This window comes from Armigeres subalbatus, chromosome 1 (genome assembly GCF_024139115.2).
Source record: "Armigeres subalbatus isolate Guangzhou_Male chromosome 1, GZ_Asu_2, whole genome shotgun sequence".
NCBI classification, from domain to species: domain Eukaryota; kingdom Metazoa; phylum Arthropoda; class Insecta; order Diptera; family Culicidae; genus Armigeres; species Armigeres subalbatus.
The window spans coordinates 208,805,056-208,823,996 of NC_085139.1; the positions used below are offsets into that span (position 1 = coordinate 208,805,056).

At 50.9% G+C, this 18,941-nt stretch overlaps 2 protein-coding genes across 2 annotated transcripts in view; one reads left to right on the forward strand and one right to left on the reverse strand.

The window, feature by feature from the left end:
- The window catches only part of LOC134205714 (corticotropin-releasing factor-binding protein), a 127,466-nt gene extending 121,530 nt beyond the window's left edge, over positions 1–5,936 (forward strand). The window contains exon 6 of the mRNA XM_062681255.1: positions 5,313–5,936. Within this exon, the coding sequence (XP_062537239.1) occupies positions 5,313–5,579 (267 nt within the window). The 3' untranslated portion in view covers positions 5,580–5,936. The remainder of the gene's footprint in view (positions 1–5,312) is intronic.
- Positions 5,840–8,241, reverse strand: LOC134205713 (sphingomyelin phosphodiesterase-like). Its single transcript, XM_062681254.1, has 3 exons — positions 8,074–8,241; positions 6,560–8,004; positions 5,840–6,342 (listed from the first exon to the last, which is right to left on the reverse strand). The coding sequence occupies exons 1-3, from the start codon at positions 8,189–8,191 to the stop codon at positions 6,001–6,003; spliced, it is 1,905 nt and encodes a 634-aa protein (XP_062537238.1). The 5' UTR covers positions 8,192–8,241; the 3' UTR covers positions 5,840–6,000.
- Between the last annotated feature and the right edge of the window lie 10,700 nt (positions 8,242–18,941).

Here is an 18,941-nt window from a genome sequence, read left to right on the forward strand (position 1 = left end):
GTTTCAGTCCAGTTCCAGTCCGCTTCCAGTCGGTTCCAGTCGGTTCAGTTCAGTCGGTTCCAGTCCAGTTCCAGTCAGTTCCAGTCGGTTCCAGTCAGTTCAGTCCAGTTCCAGTCAGTTCCAGTCAGTTCCAGTCAGTTCCAGTCAGGTTCCAGTCAGTTCCAGTCAGTTCCAGTCAGTTTCCAGTCCAGTTCGATCCAGTTCCAGTCGGTTCCAGTCAGTTCCAGTCAGTTCCAGTCAGTTCCAGTCCAGTTCCAGTCAGTTCCAGTCCAGTTCCAGTCAGTTTCCAGTCAGTTCCAGTCCAGTTCCAGTCCAGTCAGTTCCAGTCAGTTTCAGTCGGTTCCAGTCCAGTTCCAGTCGGTTCCAGTCAGTTCCAGTCAGTTCCAGTCAGTTCCAGTCAGTTCCAGATCGGTTCTGAAGCCAGTTCCAGTCGGTTCCAGTCGGTTCCAGTACAGTTTCAGTCAGTTTCAGTCGGTTCCAGTCAGTTCCAGTCCAGTTCCAGTCAGTTCAGTCAGTTCCAGTCAGTCAGTTCCAGTCCAGTCCAGTCCAGTTCCAGTCAGTTCAGTCAGTTCCAGTCAGTTCCAGTCAGTTCCAGTCAGTTCCAGTCGGTTCCAGTCCAGTTCCAGTCGGTTCCAGTCAGTTTCAGTCAGTTTCGGTTCCAGTTTTAGTCAGTTCAGTCGGTTCACAGTTCAGTCCTGTTCAGTCAGTTCCAGATCAGTTCAGGCCAGTTCCAGTCAGTTCGGTCGGTTCCAGTCAGTTCCAGTCCGGTTCCAGTCCAGTTCCAGTCGGTTCCAGTCAGTTCAGTCAGGTTCCAGTTCGGTTTCCAGTCGGTTCCAGTCCAGTTCCAGTCGGTTTCGATCCAGTTCCAGTCGGTTCCAGTCAGTTTCCAGTCAGTTCCAGTCCAGTTCAGTCGGTTCAGTCGGTTCCAGTCAGTTCTCAGTTCCAGTCAGTTCCAGTCAGTTTCAGTCCAGTTCCAGTCAGTTCGATCGGTTCCAGTCAGGTTCAGTCCAGTTTCGGTCAGTTCCAGTTCCAGTCCAGTTCCAGTCGGTTCAGTCGGTTCCAGTCCAGTTCCAGTCAGTTCCAGTCAGTTCCAGTCGGTTCCAGTCAGTTTGATCAGTTCCAGTCGGTTCCAGTCAGTTCAGTCCAGTTCCAGTCAGTTTGATCAGTTCCAGTCGGTTCCAGTCGGTTCAGTCCAGTTGATCAGTTCAGTCAGTTCAGTCGGTTCCAGTCAGTTCCGGTCGGTTCCAGTCAGTTCCAGTCAGTTCCAGTCGGTTCAGTCGGTTCCAGTCGGTTCAGTCGGTTCCAGTCGGTTCCAGTCAGTTCGGTCGGTTCAGTCGGTTCCAGTCAGTTCCAGTCGGTTCGGTTCAGTCGGTTCAATCCAGGTTCCAGTCAGTTCCGGTTCCAGTTCAGTTTGATCAGTTCCAGTCCAGTTCCAGTCGGTTCCAGTCAGTTCCAGTCAGGTTCCAGTCCAGTTCAGTCGGTTCCAGTTTCGGTTTCAGTCGGTTCCAGTCGGTTCCAGTCAGGTTCCAGTCGGTTCCAGTCGGTTCCAGTCAGTTCAGTCGAGTTCCAGTCAGTTCGGTCAGTTCAGTCGGTTCCAGTCAGTTCCAGTCCAGTTCGGTCAGGTTCCAGTCGGTTTCAGTCGGTTCAGTCGGTTCCAGTCAGTTCCAGTCGGTTTGATCGGTTCCAGTCAGGTTTCAGTCCGGTTCCAGTCGGTTCCAGTTCAGTCGGTTCCAGTCAGTTCCAGTCGGTTCCAGTCGGTTCCAGTCGGTTCAGTCCAGTTCCAGTCAGTTCCAGTCAGTTCCAGTCAGTTCCAGTCGGTTCCAGTCCAGTTCCAGTCAGTTCCAGTCAGTTTCGATCCAGTTCCAGTCTCGGATCGGTTCCAGTCAGTTTCAGTCCAGTTCAGTCCGGTTCCAGTCGGTTCCAGTCGGTTCCAGTTCAGTTCCAGATCGGTTCCAGTCAGTTCCAGTCGGTTCCAGTCAGTTCCAGTTCAGTTCCAGTCAGTTCCAGTCAGTTCCAGTCCAGGATCCAGTTCAGATCAGTTCCAGTCCAGTTCGGATCCTGTTCCAGTCAGTTCCAGTTCAGTTCAGTTCGGTTGTCGTCCAGTTCCAGTCAGGTTCCAGTCCAGTTCCAGTCAGTTCCAGTCGGTTCCAGTACAGTTCCAGTCAGTTCCAGTCAGATCCTGTCAGTTGTTATCCAGTTCCTGTCCAGTTCCAGTCAGTTCCAGTCGGTTCCAGTGCGGCTCAGATCTTGTTCCAGTCAGTTCCAGTCAGTTAAGGTTCAGTTCCAGTCCAGTTTCCAGTCGGTTCCAGTCCAGTTCCAGTCAGTTCCAGTCCAGTTCCAGTCAGTTCCAGTCCAGTTTCAGTCAGTTCCAGTCAGTTTCAGTCCAGTTCCAGTCAGTTCCAGTAAAGTTTCAGTCCGTTTCCAGTCGGTTCCAGTCAGTCCAGATCCAGTTCAGTTTCAGCCAGTTCCAGTCCAGTTCCAGTCAGTCCCAGTCCAGTTCGATCCAGTTCCAGTCAGTTCCAGTCAGTTCCAGTCCAGTTCCAGTCCAGTTCCAGTTCAGTTCCAGTCAGTTCCAGTCAGTTCAGTCGGTTCGGTGCAGTTCCAGTCCAGTCAGTTCAGTTCAGGTTGTGATCCAGTTCCAGTCAGTTCCAGTCCGTTTCCCAGTCCGGTTCCAGTTCAGTCAGTTCCAGTCAGTTCCAGTCGGTTCCAGTTCCAGTTCCAGTCAGTTCCAGTACAGTTCCAGTCCAAGACCAGTCAGGTTCCAGTCAGTTCGGATCCAGTCCAGGTCAGTTCGGTTTCAGTCAGTTCCAGTCGGTTCCGTTTCAGTTCGGTTCCAGTTCCAGTCGGTTCCAGTCAGTTCCAGTCAGTTCCAGTCAGTTCCAGTTCGGTTCCAGTCAGTTCCAGTCGGTTCCAGTCAGTTCTGATCCAGTTCCTGTCGGTTCCAGTTCAGTTCCAGTCCAGTCCCAGCCCAGTTCCAGTCAGTTTTGATCCAGTTTCAGTATCGTTCCAGTCGGCTCCAGTCCAGTTCAGTCAGTTTCAGTTCGGTTCAGTCCGTTTCCAGTCAGTTCCAGTCGGTTCCAGTCAGTTCCAGTCAGTTCCAGTCCAGTTCCAGTCAGTTCCAGTCGGTTCCAGTCAGTTTCAGTCCAGTTCCAGTCAGTTCCAGTCAGTTCCAGTCAGTTCCAGTCGGTTCGAGTCCAGTTCCAGTCAGTTCCAGTCCAGTTCCAGTCCTGTTGCCAGTCCTGTTCCAGTCAGTTTCAGTCCAGTTCCAGTCAGTTCCAGTCAGTTCAGTTCGGTTCCAGTCGGTTCCAGTCAGTTCAGTCGGTTCCAGTCAGTCAGTTCCAGTCGGTTCCAGTCAGTTCCAGTCCAGTTCAGTCAGTTCCAGTCAGTTCCAGTCAGTTCAGTCGGTTCCAGTCAGTTCCAGTCCAGTTCCAGTCGGTTCCAGTCGGTTCCAGTCGGTTCCAGTCCAGTTCCAGTCAGTTCCAGTCAGTTCCAGTCAGTTCGGTGGTTCAGTCCAGTTCCAGTCGGTTCCAGTCAGTTCAGTCCAGTTCCAGTCAGTTTCAGTCAGTTCAGTCCAGTTCCAGTCAGTTCCAGTCGGTTCCAGTCAGTTCAGTCAGTTCCAGTCAGTTCCAGTCAGTTCCAGTCGGTTCCAGTCAGGTTTCCAGTCAGTTCCAGTCCAGTTCCAGTCAGTTCAGTCGGTTCGATCCAGTTCCAGTCGGTTCAGTCAGTTCCAGTCGGTTCAGTCAGTTCCAGTTCCAGTCGGTTCCAGGTTCAGTCGGTTCCAGTCAGTTCCAGTCAGTTCCAGTCGGTTCCAGTCAGTTCCAGTCCAGTTCCAGTCGGTTCAGTCAGTTCCAGTCCAGTTCCAGTCGGTTCAGTCAGTTCAGTCAGTTCAGTCAGTTCGATCCAGTTCCAGTCAGTTCGGTCAGTCCAGTCGGTTCCAGTCAGTTCAGTCGGTTCCAGTCCAGTTCCAGTCGGTTCCAGTCAGTTCCAGTCAGTTCCAGTCGGTTCAGTCGGTTCCAGTCAGTTCCAGTCCAGTTCAGTCAGTTCCAGTCGGTTCCAGTCCAGTTCCAGTCAGTTCCAGTCAGTTCGATCAGTTCCAGTCAGTTCCAGTCAGTTCCAGTCGGTTCCAGTCCAGTTCCAGATCCAGTTCCAGTCCAGTTGATCGGTTCCAGTCAGTTCGGTCAGTTTCCAGTTCGATCCAGTTCCGATCGGTTCAGTCAGTTCCAGTCAGTTCCAGTCCAGTTCCAGTCAGTTCCAGTCAGTTCAGTCAGTTCCAGTCGGTTCCAGTTCCAGTCCAGTTCCAGTCAGTTCCAGTCGGTTCCAGTCAGTTCCAGTCGGTTCGATCCAGTTTCCAGTCAGTTCCAGTCAGTTCAGTCAGTTCCAGTCAGTTCCAGTCAGTTTCAGTCAGTTCCAGTCAGTTCCAGTCGGTTCCAGTCAGTTCCAGTTCCAGTTCGGTTCCAGTCGGTTCCAGTCGGTTCCAGTCCAGTTCCAGTCGGTTCCAGTCGGTTCCAGTCGGTTCCAGTCGGTTCCATCAGTTTCCAGTCCAGTTCAGTCAGTTCCGTCGGTTCCAGTCAGTTCCAGTCAGTTCCAGTCGGTTCCAGTCAGTTCCAGTCAGTCGGTTCCAGTCAGTTCAGGTCAGTTTCCAGTCAGTTCGGTCAGTCCAGTTCCAGTCAGTTCCAGTCAGTTCAGTCAGTTCGATCCAGTTCAGTCCAGGTTCCAGTCAGTTCCAGATTACATTCCTTTGTTCCAGTCCTTGCAGTTGCTGTTGGTTGCAGTACAATTTCAATCAAATCCCAATTCCAATCTAATTCCAGCTCGATTTCAATCCTATTCCAAACCCATTTGAATCCAATTCCAATTTAATTCGAATCCATTTCCAATTCTATTCCAATCCAATTCCAATTAAATTTTTATACAACTCCAATCCAATCTCAATTCCAATCTAATTTCAATTCTTTTCCAATTCAATCACTTTTAAATTTGCTTCCAAAATTCCAACTCGATTTCGATGCAATAATTTTATATGCATGTAGGGGAAATAACGGCTCTGGCAGGTTTTGTTTTATTATTGTCATGGGGATTTTTGTATAACTGATCATGCTCAAATTTAGCTTTTAAACATTCTTTGCATATCAAATCTTTGGCCAAATTTCATAAAATATATAAAAAATTTGCATTTAGGATCTGGCTTTCTCAGTCTATATTTTTTTGATCAACCCAGAGACTGAGAAAGCCAGATCATTAATGCAACAATTTTTCCAGTCGTTAATTAATAACAGTTATAAAAATAAATGAAAACGCTTTCGACATTCCAGTGCGACCGACCGGACTCCGTGGATAGATTGGAAATCGGAGGCTCGGCCGGGCTTGATTCATCGAGCATGGACAAATCGAGCACGATCTGCGGCAAAAGCATGGAACCGGGACCGGAGCAGGGCATTTTTTGCGGTACCAGCACGGCACGATTAATTTCCAGCGGAAGGCACGCCAACCAGGCTCTGATCGCAGTCCGGGTGGCCGAGGAAAACGATATCACTCTGGCGACGGTGCTGTGTGACATGAGACGGAAGAAGAAGAAATGAGTCGTTTCGGGGTCAATAAGATCACCATCCATGACATATTTGTAAAATATTTAAAGTTGTAGATTACATATTTTCATTTTTATTTGTTTATCCTTAAAATGAGCATTATGAGATCCAAAACTCTGAAAAATGGGAACGGCAATTCTGATGGGAATGCACTCCAATGTAGTCATATGCCTAATGCTATTTTCGATCACGAACAAAGTATTGTTTCGGATGAAGAGAAAGGGAAAAGAGCTAAAAATTAAAAACATAAAAAAAAAACAAGAGCCGATATTTATTTGAAGCACAATATAAAGTCACACACATCTCAAAAGTAGAGCTAAATACTAACTGCAAACAGAATAGAATCCTAAAGTTGTGAAGAATGAGAGCAAACATTGAATAAACTTTAGTGTAAAACTTTAACGAAACATCGTGGTTACGTTTCGAGAAGCGAATGGTGAGTCAGGAGTCGGTCACAGACGGAATCGTCAGCGTATTCCGTTCGGGCCAGAGCACAGAGAGCATCCCGTAGGCACATTTTATCACAGCCCTTAGCCAGCAGAGGATCGGCGTTCTTCTGTTTGAGGTTCCAGTACTGAAGCAGATCGTCATCCGAATGGGCCAGCCTTTGAAGGAGGCTATCCAGGGATTTGGGGCTGAGGTCAGTCAGCCCGTAGTGTTCCCTGAAGGTGTATTCCTTGAACCAGAGAGGTTTACGATCCGGATGCTGGTTCGCTTCGGTGAGGTTGTAGATCCAGGTTTCTTGATCCAAAATTTCCTGACAAGAAAAGTGGATGAAATTGAAAATAATATTTAGTTCGAAATTCTACTAACTAAAGCTTTTGCAGGTTTTCTATTTCTATAAGCAGGGTCTGTCATGAATCTTAAATCCAAATTTGCTGATTTCCATTTGATTCTCCACTAGCAAACGGCACCTCTTATCTATAATCTATTGAATCGAATAACTAAGAATCATTGCATATGTATGTACTTACGAAGCTTTCCCGGTCAACGTAAAACACCTTGTAATTAGGATTCAGCTTTGTAAATGTTGTCGTCGAACCGCCATTCCACGCCACGTTCACCGCTGCCGTCGGGTCATCTTTCCGATAAAACACGTTGAACTCATCTACATGCGAATGCCCATTAAACTGGCCCTCAATTATGTGCGCAAACCGTTCCACAATCTTCCGATACTCCCGAGTCCAGCCGATGTAGCAGTAGTTATCGTAAGAGGGCACGTGTCCCAAAATGTGAACCTTTTCGCCTGCCTGTTCGGCCTCTTGTAGCGTATCGTGCAACCACTGCAGCTGTCGAATGAAGTAAATGTCACTGTAGAGTAGCCACCAGTTGTGGATGTAGCAAAAATTGTTGTTCAGAGCGATGATTCGATGTCCTAACGGGCTCAATAAGGTGTAGTAGCCTCCGTCGGCGAGGGTTGATCGGTTCACATCCTTTGGAAGCCACTCATCCCATTGTTCAGTGATAAAGTCATAGAGATATGCTGAGGTGAGATTCTGCGGGACATGGTGTGGTGCGTAGAGATTGGCTGGATCCGCTTCATGGTTACCCAAGATGGGATACAACGGAATATCTACGAAGCGTTCCTTCAATAGTTGGAAAATCTGTCGCATTGCTTGCTCATTCGATTCGACCGTGGTGTTCCATGTGAAATGATGGATGATATCACCAGTGAAGTATACTGCGTCGATTTTTGGGTGTTGCGAACGTATCTGCTCCATCACATCGACCACGGCATGCCACGGACTATCACAGTCTCTGTAATCTCCCCAAAATCCGGCAGCATTGCTGGAGTCAGATGGTTCCAGATCGGGAACGTTTCGACAACACGCTCCAGCGGCACAATCTGCGTTGATTCCCACTACGTATTCAGGGTCGTAATGTATGTCTGTTATGTGAATGATCGTTAGTGGTTCTTTATCTGAAGTGGTTGACGGTCCTTTGGATTTTCCCAGAACTTCATTTGACACGCTAATGTTCACTTTTGGATATCGATCGGATAGAATTTCCGATTTGTTCACCACGCAGTCTTCACCCTGATAGGCTACAGCACAAACTCTTTCGGCTGATGGCAGCTCATCCAGATTTTCCAGAATGAACATCATCATATCGGCGTTCAGCTCAACCAACCCATCACAAACGTAGGTCTTCAGATTGAACAGATGGCAAATGTCCTGAGCTAGCTTAACCAACACGGTTTTCTCTTTATTCGCAGTTCGTTTGTAGATCTCCAAAAAGGTATAACTCGAAGCCAGACACGTTAGACACAGCTTGGGGCTCTTGGCATGTGGTATTCGATCGAGGGTAACCTTGATGTCCTGTGATTGGATCAAATCCAACAGGCGATCGAAATTGGTTGTTTTCCGCCCTGTGGACTGATAGCGGTCAAACTCTTGCAGGAAATCAACCTCATATTTGGCTGTAACAAGATTCAATGATTCAATAGTCAATAACAGAAATCGCTTCATTTGCAAACAAAACAACTCACCAATTTCGACTTCTACGGCTACGCTTTCGTCGATAGTGTTATCACTTTCGATTACGCCGGTGCACTGTGCACCGATCGAGACACATACAAATAGAGAAAGGGCGGACAAGCGAATCATCTCTCCTAGAACTCTTGCTGAGCTGCTACTCTCACCACTGCTCAGTTATGACTGATTCAGTTGACTAGAAAGAAGTGATCAGCTGGATTCTCGGATGCTGCTAATGGTTTTATTTATTTGCATTCACGTCGGCATCCCACTGAGCACATATTTGCCATTGATAAATCAAAGTTCAAGATTATTTTTCAAAAAATCAAAATTGTAAATAGCAATCGAATAATGGTCGTACATATCAAAACTAATTAAAAATATTGATGGAAACATGACCTGTATTGTCTTTTATTCCACTCAGTACAGAAAGTAGGAGACGCATTTTTTCAAAAGCTTTAAATAATAAATTCAAATTTTCTGTTGCTCAATTGTACCAACATGTTACAAGTGATGTGTCTGAAGAACATTATAAGAAATATGTAAGGATATGTCCCCTGATGGAGTTAAGCTCAGGCACGAGAGGATTGTTCCTTAAATTTTATTATGTGGGGTATCTGTTCCATTATTATTAACATGCTCCTATATCAATAACATTCGCAAAACAGGCAATTTAGTGTCGTGCTACAAAAAAAATCACAAAAATAAAAAAAATAAAAATATAAGGAATCTCTTCGGAAGTTCCTCACGGAAATCCTCCGGAAGTTCCTCACGGAAATCCTTCGGAAGTTCTTCACGGGAATCCTCCGGAACTTCCTCCCGAAATTTCCCCGGAACCCCTCCGGGAGTTCCTCCCGGAATTCCTCGGGAACATCCTCTAGGAATACCTCCGGAGATTCGTCCTGGAATTCCTCCGCAAGTTCTTCCAGAAGTGCCTCCCGGAATTCCTCCGGAAGTTCCTCCATGAATTTCTCCGGAAGTTCCTGCCAGAATTCCTCCGGAAGTTCGTCCCGGAATTCCTCCGGAAGTTCCTCCCGGAATTCCTCCAGAAGTGTCTCCCAAAATTTCTCCCAGAAGTTCCTCCATGAACTTCTCCGAAAGTTCCTCCCGGAATTCCTCGGGAAGTTTCTCTCGGAATTCCTCCGGGAGTTCCTCTCGGAATTCCTCCGGAAGTTCCTCCCGGAATTCCTCCGGAAGTTGCTCCCGGAATTCCTCCGGAAGTTCCTCCGGAAGTTCCTCCCGGAATTCCTCCGGAAGTTCCTCCGGAAGTTCCTCCCGGAATTCCTCCGGAAGTTCCTCCCGGAATTCCTCCGGAAGTTCCTCCCGGAATTCCTCCCGGAATTCCTCTGGAAGTTCCTCCGGAAGTTCCTCCCGGAATTCCTCCGGAAGTTCCTCCCGGAATTCCTCCGGAAGTTCCTCCCGGAATTCCTCCGGAAGTTCCTCTCGGAATTCCTCCGGAAGTTCCTCTCGGAATTCCTCCGGAAGTTCCTCTCGGAATTCCTCCGGAAGTTCCTCTCGGAATTCCTCCGGAAGTTCCTCTCGGAATTCCTCCGGAAGTTCCTCTCGGAAGTTCCTCTCGGAATTCCTCCGGAAGTTCCTCTCGGAATTCCTCCGGAAGTTCCTCTCGGAATTCCTCCGGAAGTTCCTCTCGGAATTCCTCCGGAAGTTCCTCTCGGAATTCCTCCGGAAGTTCCTCTCGGAATTCCTCCGGAAGTTCCTCTCGGAATTCCTCCAGAAGTTCCTTTCGGAATTCCTTTGGAAGTTTCTCTCGGAATTCCTCCGAAAGTTCCTCTCGGAATTCCGCCGGAAGTTCCTTCTGGAATTCCTCCGGAAGTTCCTCTCGGAATTCCTCCGGAAGTTCCTCTCGGAATTCCTCCGGAAGTTCCTCTCGGAATTCCTCCGGAAGTTCTTCCGGAAGCTCCTCCGGAGTTCCTCGGAATTCCTCAATAGATCCTTCGGGAATTCCTACCGGAATTTCCTCCCGGAATTCCTTCGGAAGTTCCTCCCGGAATTTTCTCGGAAGTTCCTCCCGGAATACCTCCGGAAGTTCCTCTCGGAATACCTCCGGAAGTTCCTCTCGGAATTCCTTCGGAAGTTCCTCTCGTAATTCCTTCGGAAGTTCCTCTCGGAATTCCTTCGGAAGTTCCTCTCGGAATTCCTTCGGAAGTTCCTCTCGGAATTCCTCCGGAAGTTCCTCTCGGAATTCCTCCGGAAGTTCCTCTCGGAATTCCTCCGGAAGTTCCTCTCGGAATTCCTCCGGAAGTTCCTCTCGGAATTCCTCCGGAAGTTCCTCTCGGAATTCCTCCGGAAGTTCCTCCGGAAGTTCCTCCCGGAATTCCTCCGGAAGTTCCTCTCGGAATTCCTCCGGAAGTTCCTCTCGGAATTCCTCCGGAAGTTCCTCCCGGAATTCCTCCGGAAGTTCCTCCCGGAATTCCTCCGGAAGTTCCTCCCGGAATTCCTCCGGAAGTTCCTCCCGGAATTCCTCCGGAAGTTCCTCCCGGAATTCCCCCGGAAGTTCCTCCCGGAATTCCCCCGGAAGTTCCTCCCGGAATTCCCCCGGAAGTTCCTCTCGGAATTCCTCGGGGAGTTCCTTCAGGATTTCCTCGGGGAGTTCCTTCAGGATTTCCTCGGGAAGTTCCTTCAGGAATTCCTCGGGAAGTTCCTCCCGAAATTCTTCCAGAAGTTACTCCCGGAATTCCTCCGGAAGTTCCTCCCGAATATCCTCCGGAAGTTCCTCCCGAAATGCCTCCTGGGAGTTCCTCCGGAAGTTCCTCCAGGAATTCTTCGGGAAGTTCCTCCAGGAATTCCTCCGGAAGTTCCTCCCGGAATTCCTCCGGAAGTTCCTCCCGGAATTCCTCCGGAAGTTCCTCCCGGAATTCCTCCGGAAGTTCCTCCCAGAATTCCTCCGGAAGTTCCTCCCGGAATTCCTCCGGAAGTTCCTCCCGGAATTCCTCCGGAAGTTCCTCCCGGAATTCCTCCGGAAGTTCCTCCCGGAATTCCTCCGGAAGTTCCTCCCGGAATTCCTCCGGAAGTTCCTCCCGGAATTCCTCCCGGAATTCCTCCGGAAGTTCCTCCCGGAATTCCTCCGGAAGTTCCTCCCGGAATTCCTCCGGAAGTTCCTCCCAGAATTCCTTCGGAAGTTCCTCCCAGAATTCCTCCGGAAGTTCCTCCCGGAATTCCTCCGGAAGTTCCTCCCGGAATTCCTCCGGAAGTTCCTCCCGGAATTCCCCCAGAAGTTCCTCCCGGAATTCCTTTCGAAGTTCCTCCCGGAATTCCTCCGGAAGTTCCTCCCGGAATTCCTGCGGAAGCTCCTCCCGGAATTCCTCCGGAAGTTCCTCTCGAAATTCCTCTGGAAGTTCTTCCCGGAATTCCTCCGAAAGTTCCTCCCGGAATTCCTCCGAAAATCCTCCCGGAATACCTCCGAAAGCTCCTCCCGGAATTCCTCCGAAAGATCCTCCCGGAATTCCTCCGGAAGTTCCTCCGGAAGTTTCTCCCGGAAGTTCCTGCCGGAAGTTTCTCCGGAAGTTCTCCCGGAAGTTCCTCCGGAAGTTCTCCCGGAAGTTCCTCCGGAAGTTCTCCCGGAAGTTCCTCCGGAAGGTCACCCGGAAGTTCTCTCGGAAGTTCTCCCGGAAGTTCCTCCGGAAGTTCGCTCGAAAGTTCCTTCGTATGTTCCCCCGGAAGTTTCTCCGGAAGTTCCTCCGGAAGTTTCTTCGGAAGTTTCTCCGGAAGTTCCTCCGGAAGTTTCTCCGGAAGTTCCTCTGGAAGTTCCTCCGGAAGTTCATCCCGGAATTCCTCCGAAAGTTCCTCCCGGAATTCTTCCGAAAGTTCTTCCCGGAATTCCTCCAGATGTTCCTCCCGGAAGTTCCTCCCGGAATTCCTCCGGAACTTCCTCTCGGAAATCCACCGGAAGTTCCCCCCGGAATTTCTGCGGGAGTTCCTCCTGGAATTCCTCCGAAAGTTCCTCCCGGAATTCCTCCGAAAGTTCTTCCCGGAATCCTTCCGGAAGGTCTTCACGGCATTCCTCCGGAAGGTCCTCGCGGCATTCCTCCGGAAGGTCCTCGCGGCATTCCTCCGGAAGTTCCTCCCGGAATTCCTCCAGATGTTCCTCCCGGAATTCCTCCGGAAGTTCCTCCCGCAATTCCTCCGAAAGTTTCTCCGGCAGTTCCTCCTGGTGTTCCTTCGGAAGTTCCTCTCGGAATTCCTCCGGAAGGTCCTCCCGGAATTCCTCCTGAAGTTCCTCTCGGAATTCGTCCGAAAGTTCCTCCCGGTATTCCTCCAAAAGTTCCTCCTGGAATTCCTCCGAAAATTCCTTCCGGAATTCCTCCGGAAGTTCCTCCCAGAATTCCTCCGAAAGTTCCTCCCGGAATTTCTCCGGAAGTTCCTTCCGGAATTCCTCCGGAAGTTCCTCTCGGAATTCCTCTGGAAGTTCCTCTCGGAATTCCTCTGGAAGTTCCTCTCGGAAGTTCCTCCGGAAGTTCCTCGCGGAATTCCTCCGGAAGTTCCTCTCGGAGTTCCTCCGGAAGTTCCTCCCGGAATTCCTCCGGAAGTTCCTATAGGAATTCCTCCGGAAGTTCCTCTCAGAATTCCTCCGGAAGTTCCTCTCGGAATTCCTCCGGAAGTTCCTCTCGGAATTCCTCCGGAAGTTCCTCTCGGAATTCCTCCGGAAGTTCCTCTCGGAATTCCTCCGGAAGTTCCTCCCGGAATTCCTCCGGAAGTTCCTCTCGGAATTCCTCCGGAAGTTCCTCTCGGAATTCCTCCGGAAGTTCCTCTCGAAATTCCTCCGGAAGTTCCTCTTGAAATTCCTCCGGAAGTTCCTCTCGGAATTCCTCCGGAAGTTCCTCTCGGAATTCCTCCGGAAGTTCCTCTCGGAATTCCTCCGGAAGTTCCTCTCGGAATTCCTCCGGAAGTTCCTCTCGGAATTCCTCCGGAAGTTCCTCTCAGAATTCCTCCGGAAGTTCCTCTCGGAATTCCTCCGGAAGTTCCTCTCGGAATTCCTCCGGAAGTTCCTCCGGAAGTTCCTCTCGGAAATCCTCCGGAAGTTCCTCCCGGAAATCCTCTTGAAGTTACTCTCGGAAATCCTCGGAAGTTCCTCTCAGAATTCCTCCGGAAGTTCCTCTCGGAATTCCTCGGAAGTTCCTCTCGAATTCCTCCGGAAGTTCCTCCGGAAGTTCCTCGGAAGTTCCTCGGAAGTTTCTCCCGGAATTCCTCTGGAAATTCCTCCCAGGAATTCCTGCGGAAGTTCCTCTCAGAATTCCTCCGGAAGTTCCTCGGAAATCCTCGGAAGTTCCTCCCGGAATTCCTCCGGAAGATCCTCCCGGAATTTATCCGGAAGTTCCTCGGAATTCCTCCGGAAGTTCCTCTCGGAATTCCTCCGGAGTTCCTCCCGGAATTCCTCAGGAGTTCCTCCCGGAATTCCTCCGGAAGTTCCTCCCGGAATTCCTCCGGAAGTTCCTCCCGGAATTCCTCCGGAAGTTCCTCCCGGAATTCCTCCGGAAGTTCCTCCGGAAGTTCCTCCGGAAGTTCCTCCCGGAATTCCTCCGGAAGTTCCTCCCGGAATTCCTCCGGAAGTTCCTCCCGGAATTCCTCCGGAAGTTCCTCCCGGAATTCCTCCGGAAGTTCCTCCCGGAATTCCTCCGGAAGTTCCTCTCGGAATTCCTCCGGAAGTTCCTCTCGGAATTCCTCCGGAAGTTCCTCTCGGAATTCCTCCGGAAGTTCCTCTCGGAATTCCTCCGGAAGTTCCTCTCGGAATTCCTCCGGAAGTTCCTCCCGGAATTCCTCCGGAAGTTCCTCCCGGAATTCCTCCGGAAGTTCCTCTCGGAATTCCTCCGGAAGTTCCTCTCGGAATTCCTCCGGAAGTTCCTCTCGAAATTCCTCCGGAAGTTCCTCTCAGAATTCCTCCGGAAGTTCCTCTCGGAATTCTTCCGGAAGTTCCTCCCGGAATTCCTCCGAAAGTTCCTCCCGGAATTCCTTTCGAAGTTCCTCCCGGAATTCCTCCGGAAGTTCCTCCCGGAATTCCTGCGGAAGCTCCTCCCGGAATTCCTCCGGAAGTTCCTCTGGAAGTTCTTCCCGGAATTCCTCCGAAAGTTCCTCCCGGAATTCCTCCGAAAATCCTCGGAATTCCTCGGAAGTTCCTCGGAATTCCTCCGGAAGTTCCTCGGAATTCCTCGGAAGTTCCTCTCGGAAGTTTCTCCGGAAGTTCCTCCCGGAATTCCTCCGGAAGTTCTTCCGGAGTTCTTCCGGAAGTTCCTCGGAAGTTCCTCGGAAGTTCCTCCCGGAAGTTCCTCCGGAATTCTCGGAAGTTCCTCCGGAAATTCCTCCGGAAGTTCCTCAGTTCCTCCGGAAGTTCCTCCGGAAGTTCCTTCGTATGTTCCTCCCGGAAGTTTCTCGGAAGTTCCTCCGGAAGTTTCTTCCGGAATTTCTCCGTAAGTTCCTCGGAAGTTCCTCCGGAAGTTCCTCTGGAAGTTCCTCCGGAAGTTCCTCCCGGAATCGCTCCGGAGTTCCTCCCGGAATCGCTCCGGAGTTCCTCCCGGAATCGCTCCGGAGTTCCTCCCGGAATTCCTCACGGCATTCCTCCAGGAGTTCCTCCCGGAATTCCTCCAGATGTTCCTCCCGGAAGTTCTTCCCGAAATTCCTCCGGAAGTTCCTCTCGGAAATCCACCGGAAGTTCCCCCCGGAATTTCTGCGGGAGTTCCTCCTGGAATTCCTCCGAAAGTTCCTCCCGGAATTCCTCCGAAAGTTCCTCCCGGAATTCCTCCGGAAGTTCCTCCCGGAATTCCTCCGGAAGTTCCTCCCGGAATTCCTCCGGAAGTTCCTCCCGGAATTCCTCCGGAAGTTCCTCCCGGAATTCCTCCAGAAGTTCCTCCCGGAATTCCTCCGGAAGTTCCTCCCGGAATTCCTCCGGAAGTTCCTCCCGAAATTCCTCCGGAAGTTCCTCTCGTAATTCCTCCGAAGTTCCTACTGGAAGTTCCTCCGGAAGTTCCTCCTGGGATTCCTCCGGAAGTTCCTCCCGGAATTCCTCCATAAGTTCCTCCTGGAATTCCTCCGGAAGTTCCTCCCGGAATTCCTCCGGAAGTTCCTGTCGGAATTCCTCCCGAAGTTCCTGTCGGAATTCCTCCGGAAGTTCCTCTAGGAATTCCTCCGGAAGTTCCTCTCGGAATTCCTCCGGAAGTTCCTCTCGGAATTCGTCCGGAAGTTCCTCCCGGAATTCCTCCGGAAGTTCCTCTCGGAATTCCTCCGGAAGTTCCTCTCGGAAATCCTCCGGAAGCTCCTCTCGGAAATCCTCTTGAAGTTACTCTCGGAAATCCTCCGGAAGTTCCTCTTGAAAATTCTCTCGGAATTCCTCCGGAAGTTCCTCTCGGAATTCCTCCGGAAGTTCCTCTCGGAATTCCTCCGGAAGTTCCTCTCGGAATTCATCCGAAAGTTCCTCCCGGAATTCCTCCGGAAGTTCCTCGCGAAATTCCTCCGGAAGTTCCTCGCGAAATTCCTCCGGAAGTTCCTCGCGGAATTCCTCCGGAAGTTCCTCGCGGAATTCCTCCGGAAGTTCCTCTCGGAATTCCTCTGGAAGTTCCTCTCGGAAGTTCCTCCGGAAGTTCCTCGCGGAATTCCTCCGGAAGTTCCTCTCGGAGTTCCTCCGGAAGTTCCTCCCGGAATTCCTCCGGAAGTTTCTGCCGGAATTCCTCCGGAAGTTTCTGCGGAAGTTCTCCCCGGAAATTTTCCGGAAGTTCCTCCCGGAAATCCTCCAGAAGTTCCTCGCGAAAATCCTCCGGAAGTTCCTCCCGAAAATCCTCCGGAAGTTCCTCTCGGAATTCCTCCGGAAGTTCCTCTCGGAATTCCTCCGGAAGTTCCTCTCGGAATTCCTCCGGAAGTTCCTCTCGGAATTCCTCCGGAAGTTCCTCTCGGAATTCCTCCGGAAGTTCCTCTCGGAATTTCTCCGAAAGTTCCTCTCGGAATTTCTCCGAAAGTTCCTCTCGGAATTTCTCCGAAAGTTCCTCTCGGAATTCCTCCGGAAGTTCCTCTCGAAATTCCTCCGGAATTTCCTCTCGAAATTCCTCCGGAATTTCCTCTCGGAATTCCTCCGGAAGTTCCTCTCGGAATTCCTCCGGAAGTTCCTCTCGGAATTCCTCCGGAAGTTCCTCTCGGAATTCCTCCGGAAGTTCCTCTCGGAATTCCTCCAGAAGTTCCTCTCGGAATTCCTCCGGAAGTTCCTCTCGGAATTCCTCCGGAAGTTCCTCTCGGAATTCCTCCGGAAGTTCCTCTCGGAATTCCTCCGGAAGTTCCTCTCGGAATTCCTCCGGAAGTTCCTCTCGGAATTCCTCCGGAAGTTCCTCTCGGAATTCCTCCGGAAGTTCCTCTCGGAATTCCTCCGGAAGTTCCTCTCGGAATTCCTCCGGAAGTTCCTCCCGGAATTCCTCCGGAAGTTCCTCTCGAAATTCCTCCGGAAGTTCCCCCGGAATTCCTCCGGAAGTTCCCTCGGAATTCCTTCGGAAGTTCCCTCGGAATTCCTCCGGAAGTTCCCCCGGAATTCCTCCGGAAGTTACCCCGGAAGTTCCCCCGAAGTTCCCCCGGGAATTCCTCCGGAAGTTCCTCCGGGAATTCCTCCGGAAGTTCCTCCGGGAATTCCTCCGGAAGTTCTTCCCGGAATTCCTCCCGAAGTTCTTCCCGGAATTCCTCCCGAAGTTCCCACCGGAATTCCTCCGGAAGTTCCCACTGGAATTCCTCCGGAAGTTCCTCTCGGAATTCCTCCGGAAGTTCCTCCCGGAATTCCTCCGGAAGTTCCCAGCGGAATTCCTCCGGAAGTTCACCCGGAATTCCTGCGGAAGTTCTCCCGGAATTCCTGCGGAAGTTCCTCTCGGAATAACTCGGAAGTTCTTCTCGGAATTCCTCCGAAAGTTCCTCTCTGAATTCCTCCGGAAGTTCCTCTCGGAATTCCTCCGGAAGTTCCTCTCGGAATTCCTCCGGAAGCTCCTCTCGGAATTCCTCCGGAAGTTCCACCCGGAATTCCTCCGGAAGATCCTCCCGTAATTCCTCCCGGAATTCCTCTCGGAATTTCTCCGGAAATTTCTCTCGGAATTCCTCGTGAAGTTCCTCTCGGAATTCCACGGGAAGTTCCTCCCGGAATTCCTCCAGAAGCTCCACCCGGCAGTTCCTCCCGGAATTCCTCCGGAAGCTCCTCTCGAAATTCCTCCGGAAGTTCCTCCAGGAATTCCTCCGGAAGTTCCTTCCGGAATTCCTCACGGAATTCCTCCGGAAGCTCCTCCGGAAATTCCTTTCGGAATTCCTCCGGAAGTTCCTCTTGGAATTCCTCCGGAAGTTCCTCCAGGAATTCCTCTGGAAGCTCTTTCAGGAATTCCTCCGGAATTTCGTCTTGGAATTCCTCCTGGAATTTTTCCGGAAGTCCCTTCCGAAATTCTTCCGGAAGTTCATCCTGAAATTCCTCCGAAAGTTCCTCCCGGAATTCCTTCGGAAGTTCCTTCCGGAATTCCTCCGAAGGTTCCTCCCGGAATTTCTCCGGAGTTGCTCCGGAAGTTCCTCCGGGAATTCCTCTGGAAGTTCTTCCAGGAATTCCTCCAGAGTTTCCTCTCGGAATTTCTTCGGAAGTTCCTCCAGCAATTCCTCCGGAAGTTCCTCCCGCATTTCCTCCAGAGTTCCTCCCGGAATGGCTCCAGAGTTCCTCCCGGAATTCCTCCAGAGTTCCTCTCCGAATTCCTCCGGAAGTTCCTCCCGGATTCGGAAGTTCTTCCCGGAATTCATCCGGAAGTTCCTCCCGGAATTCATCCGGAAGTTCCTCCCGGAATTACTCCAGAAATTCCTCCCGGAGTTCATCTGGAAGTTCCTCCCGGAATGGCTCCAGAGTTCCTCCCGGAATTCCTCCAGAGTTCCTCTCCGAATTCCTCCGGAAGTTCCTCCCGGATTCGGAAGTTCTTCCCGGAATTCATCTGGAAGTTCCTCCAGAATTCCTCGAGTTCCTCCCGGAATTCCTCGGAAGTTCCTCGGAATTCCTCGATTCCTCCAGAATTCCTCCGGGAATTCCTCCTGGAATTCCTCGGAAGTTCCTCGGAATTCCTCCCGAAGTTCCTCCAGAATTTCCTCCGGAAGTTCCTCTCAGAATTCCTCCTGAAGTTCCTCCGGAATTCTCCGGAGTTCCTCCGGAATTCCTCCGGAAGTTCTCTCGGAATTCCTCCGGAAGTTCCTCTCGGAATTCCTCGGAATTCCTCCGGAAGTTCTCTCGGAATTCCTCGGAAGTTCCTCCCGGAATTCCTCCGGAAGTTCCTCTCGGAATTCCTCGGAAGTTCCTCTCGGAATTCCTCCGGAAGTTCATCCCAAAAGTTCCATCGGAAGTTTCTCCCGGAATTCCTCTGGAAATTCCTCCAGAATCCCTCCGGAAGTTCCTCCCGGAATTCCTCGGAAAGTTCCTCTCTGAATTCCTCCGGAAGTTCCTCCAGGAATTCCTCCGGAAGTTCCTCCCGGAATTCCTCGGAAGTTCCTCCGGAATTCCTCCGGAAGTTCCTCTTGAAATTCCTCCAAAAGTTCCTCGGAATTCCTCCGGAAGTTCCTCTCGGAAGTTCCTCTCGGAATTCCTCCGGAAGTTCCTCGGAATTCCTCCAGAGTTCCTCTGGAATTCCTCGGAAGTTCCACCTGGAATTCCTCCGGAAAATCCTCCCGGAAATCCTCAGGAAGTTCCTCCCGGAAATCCTCCGGAAGCTCCTCCCGGAAATCCTCCGGAAGTTCCTCCGGGTAATCCTCCGGAAGTTCCTCCGGGAAATCCTCAGGAAGTTCCTCCCGGAATTCCTCCGAAAGTTCCTCCCGGAATTCCTCCGAAAGTTCCTTCCGGAATTCCTCCGGAAGTTCCTCTTGGAAATCCTCCGGATGTTCCTCCTGGAAT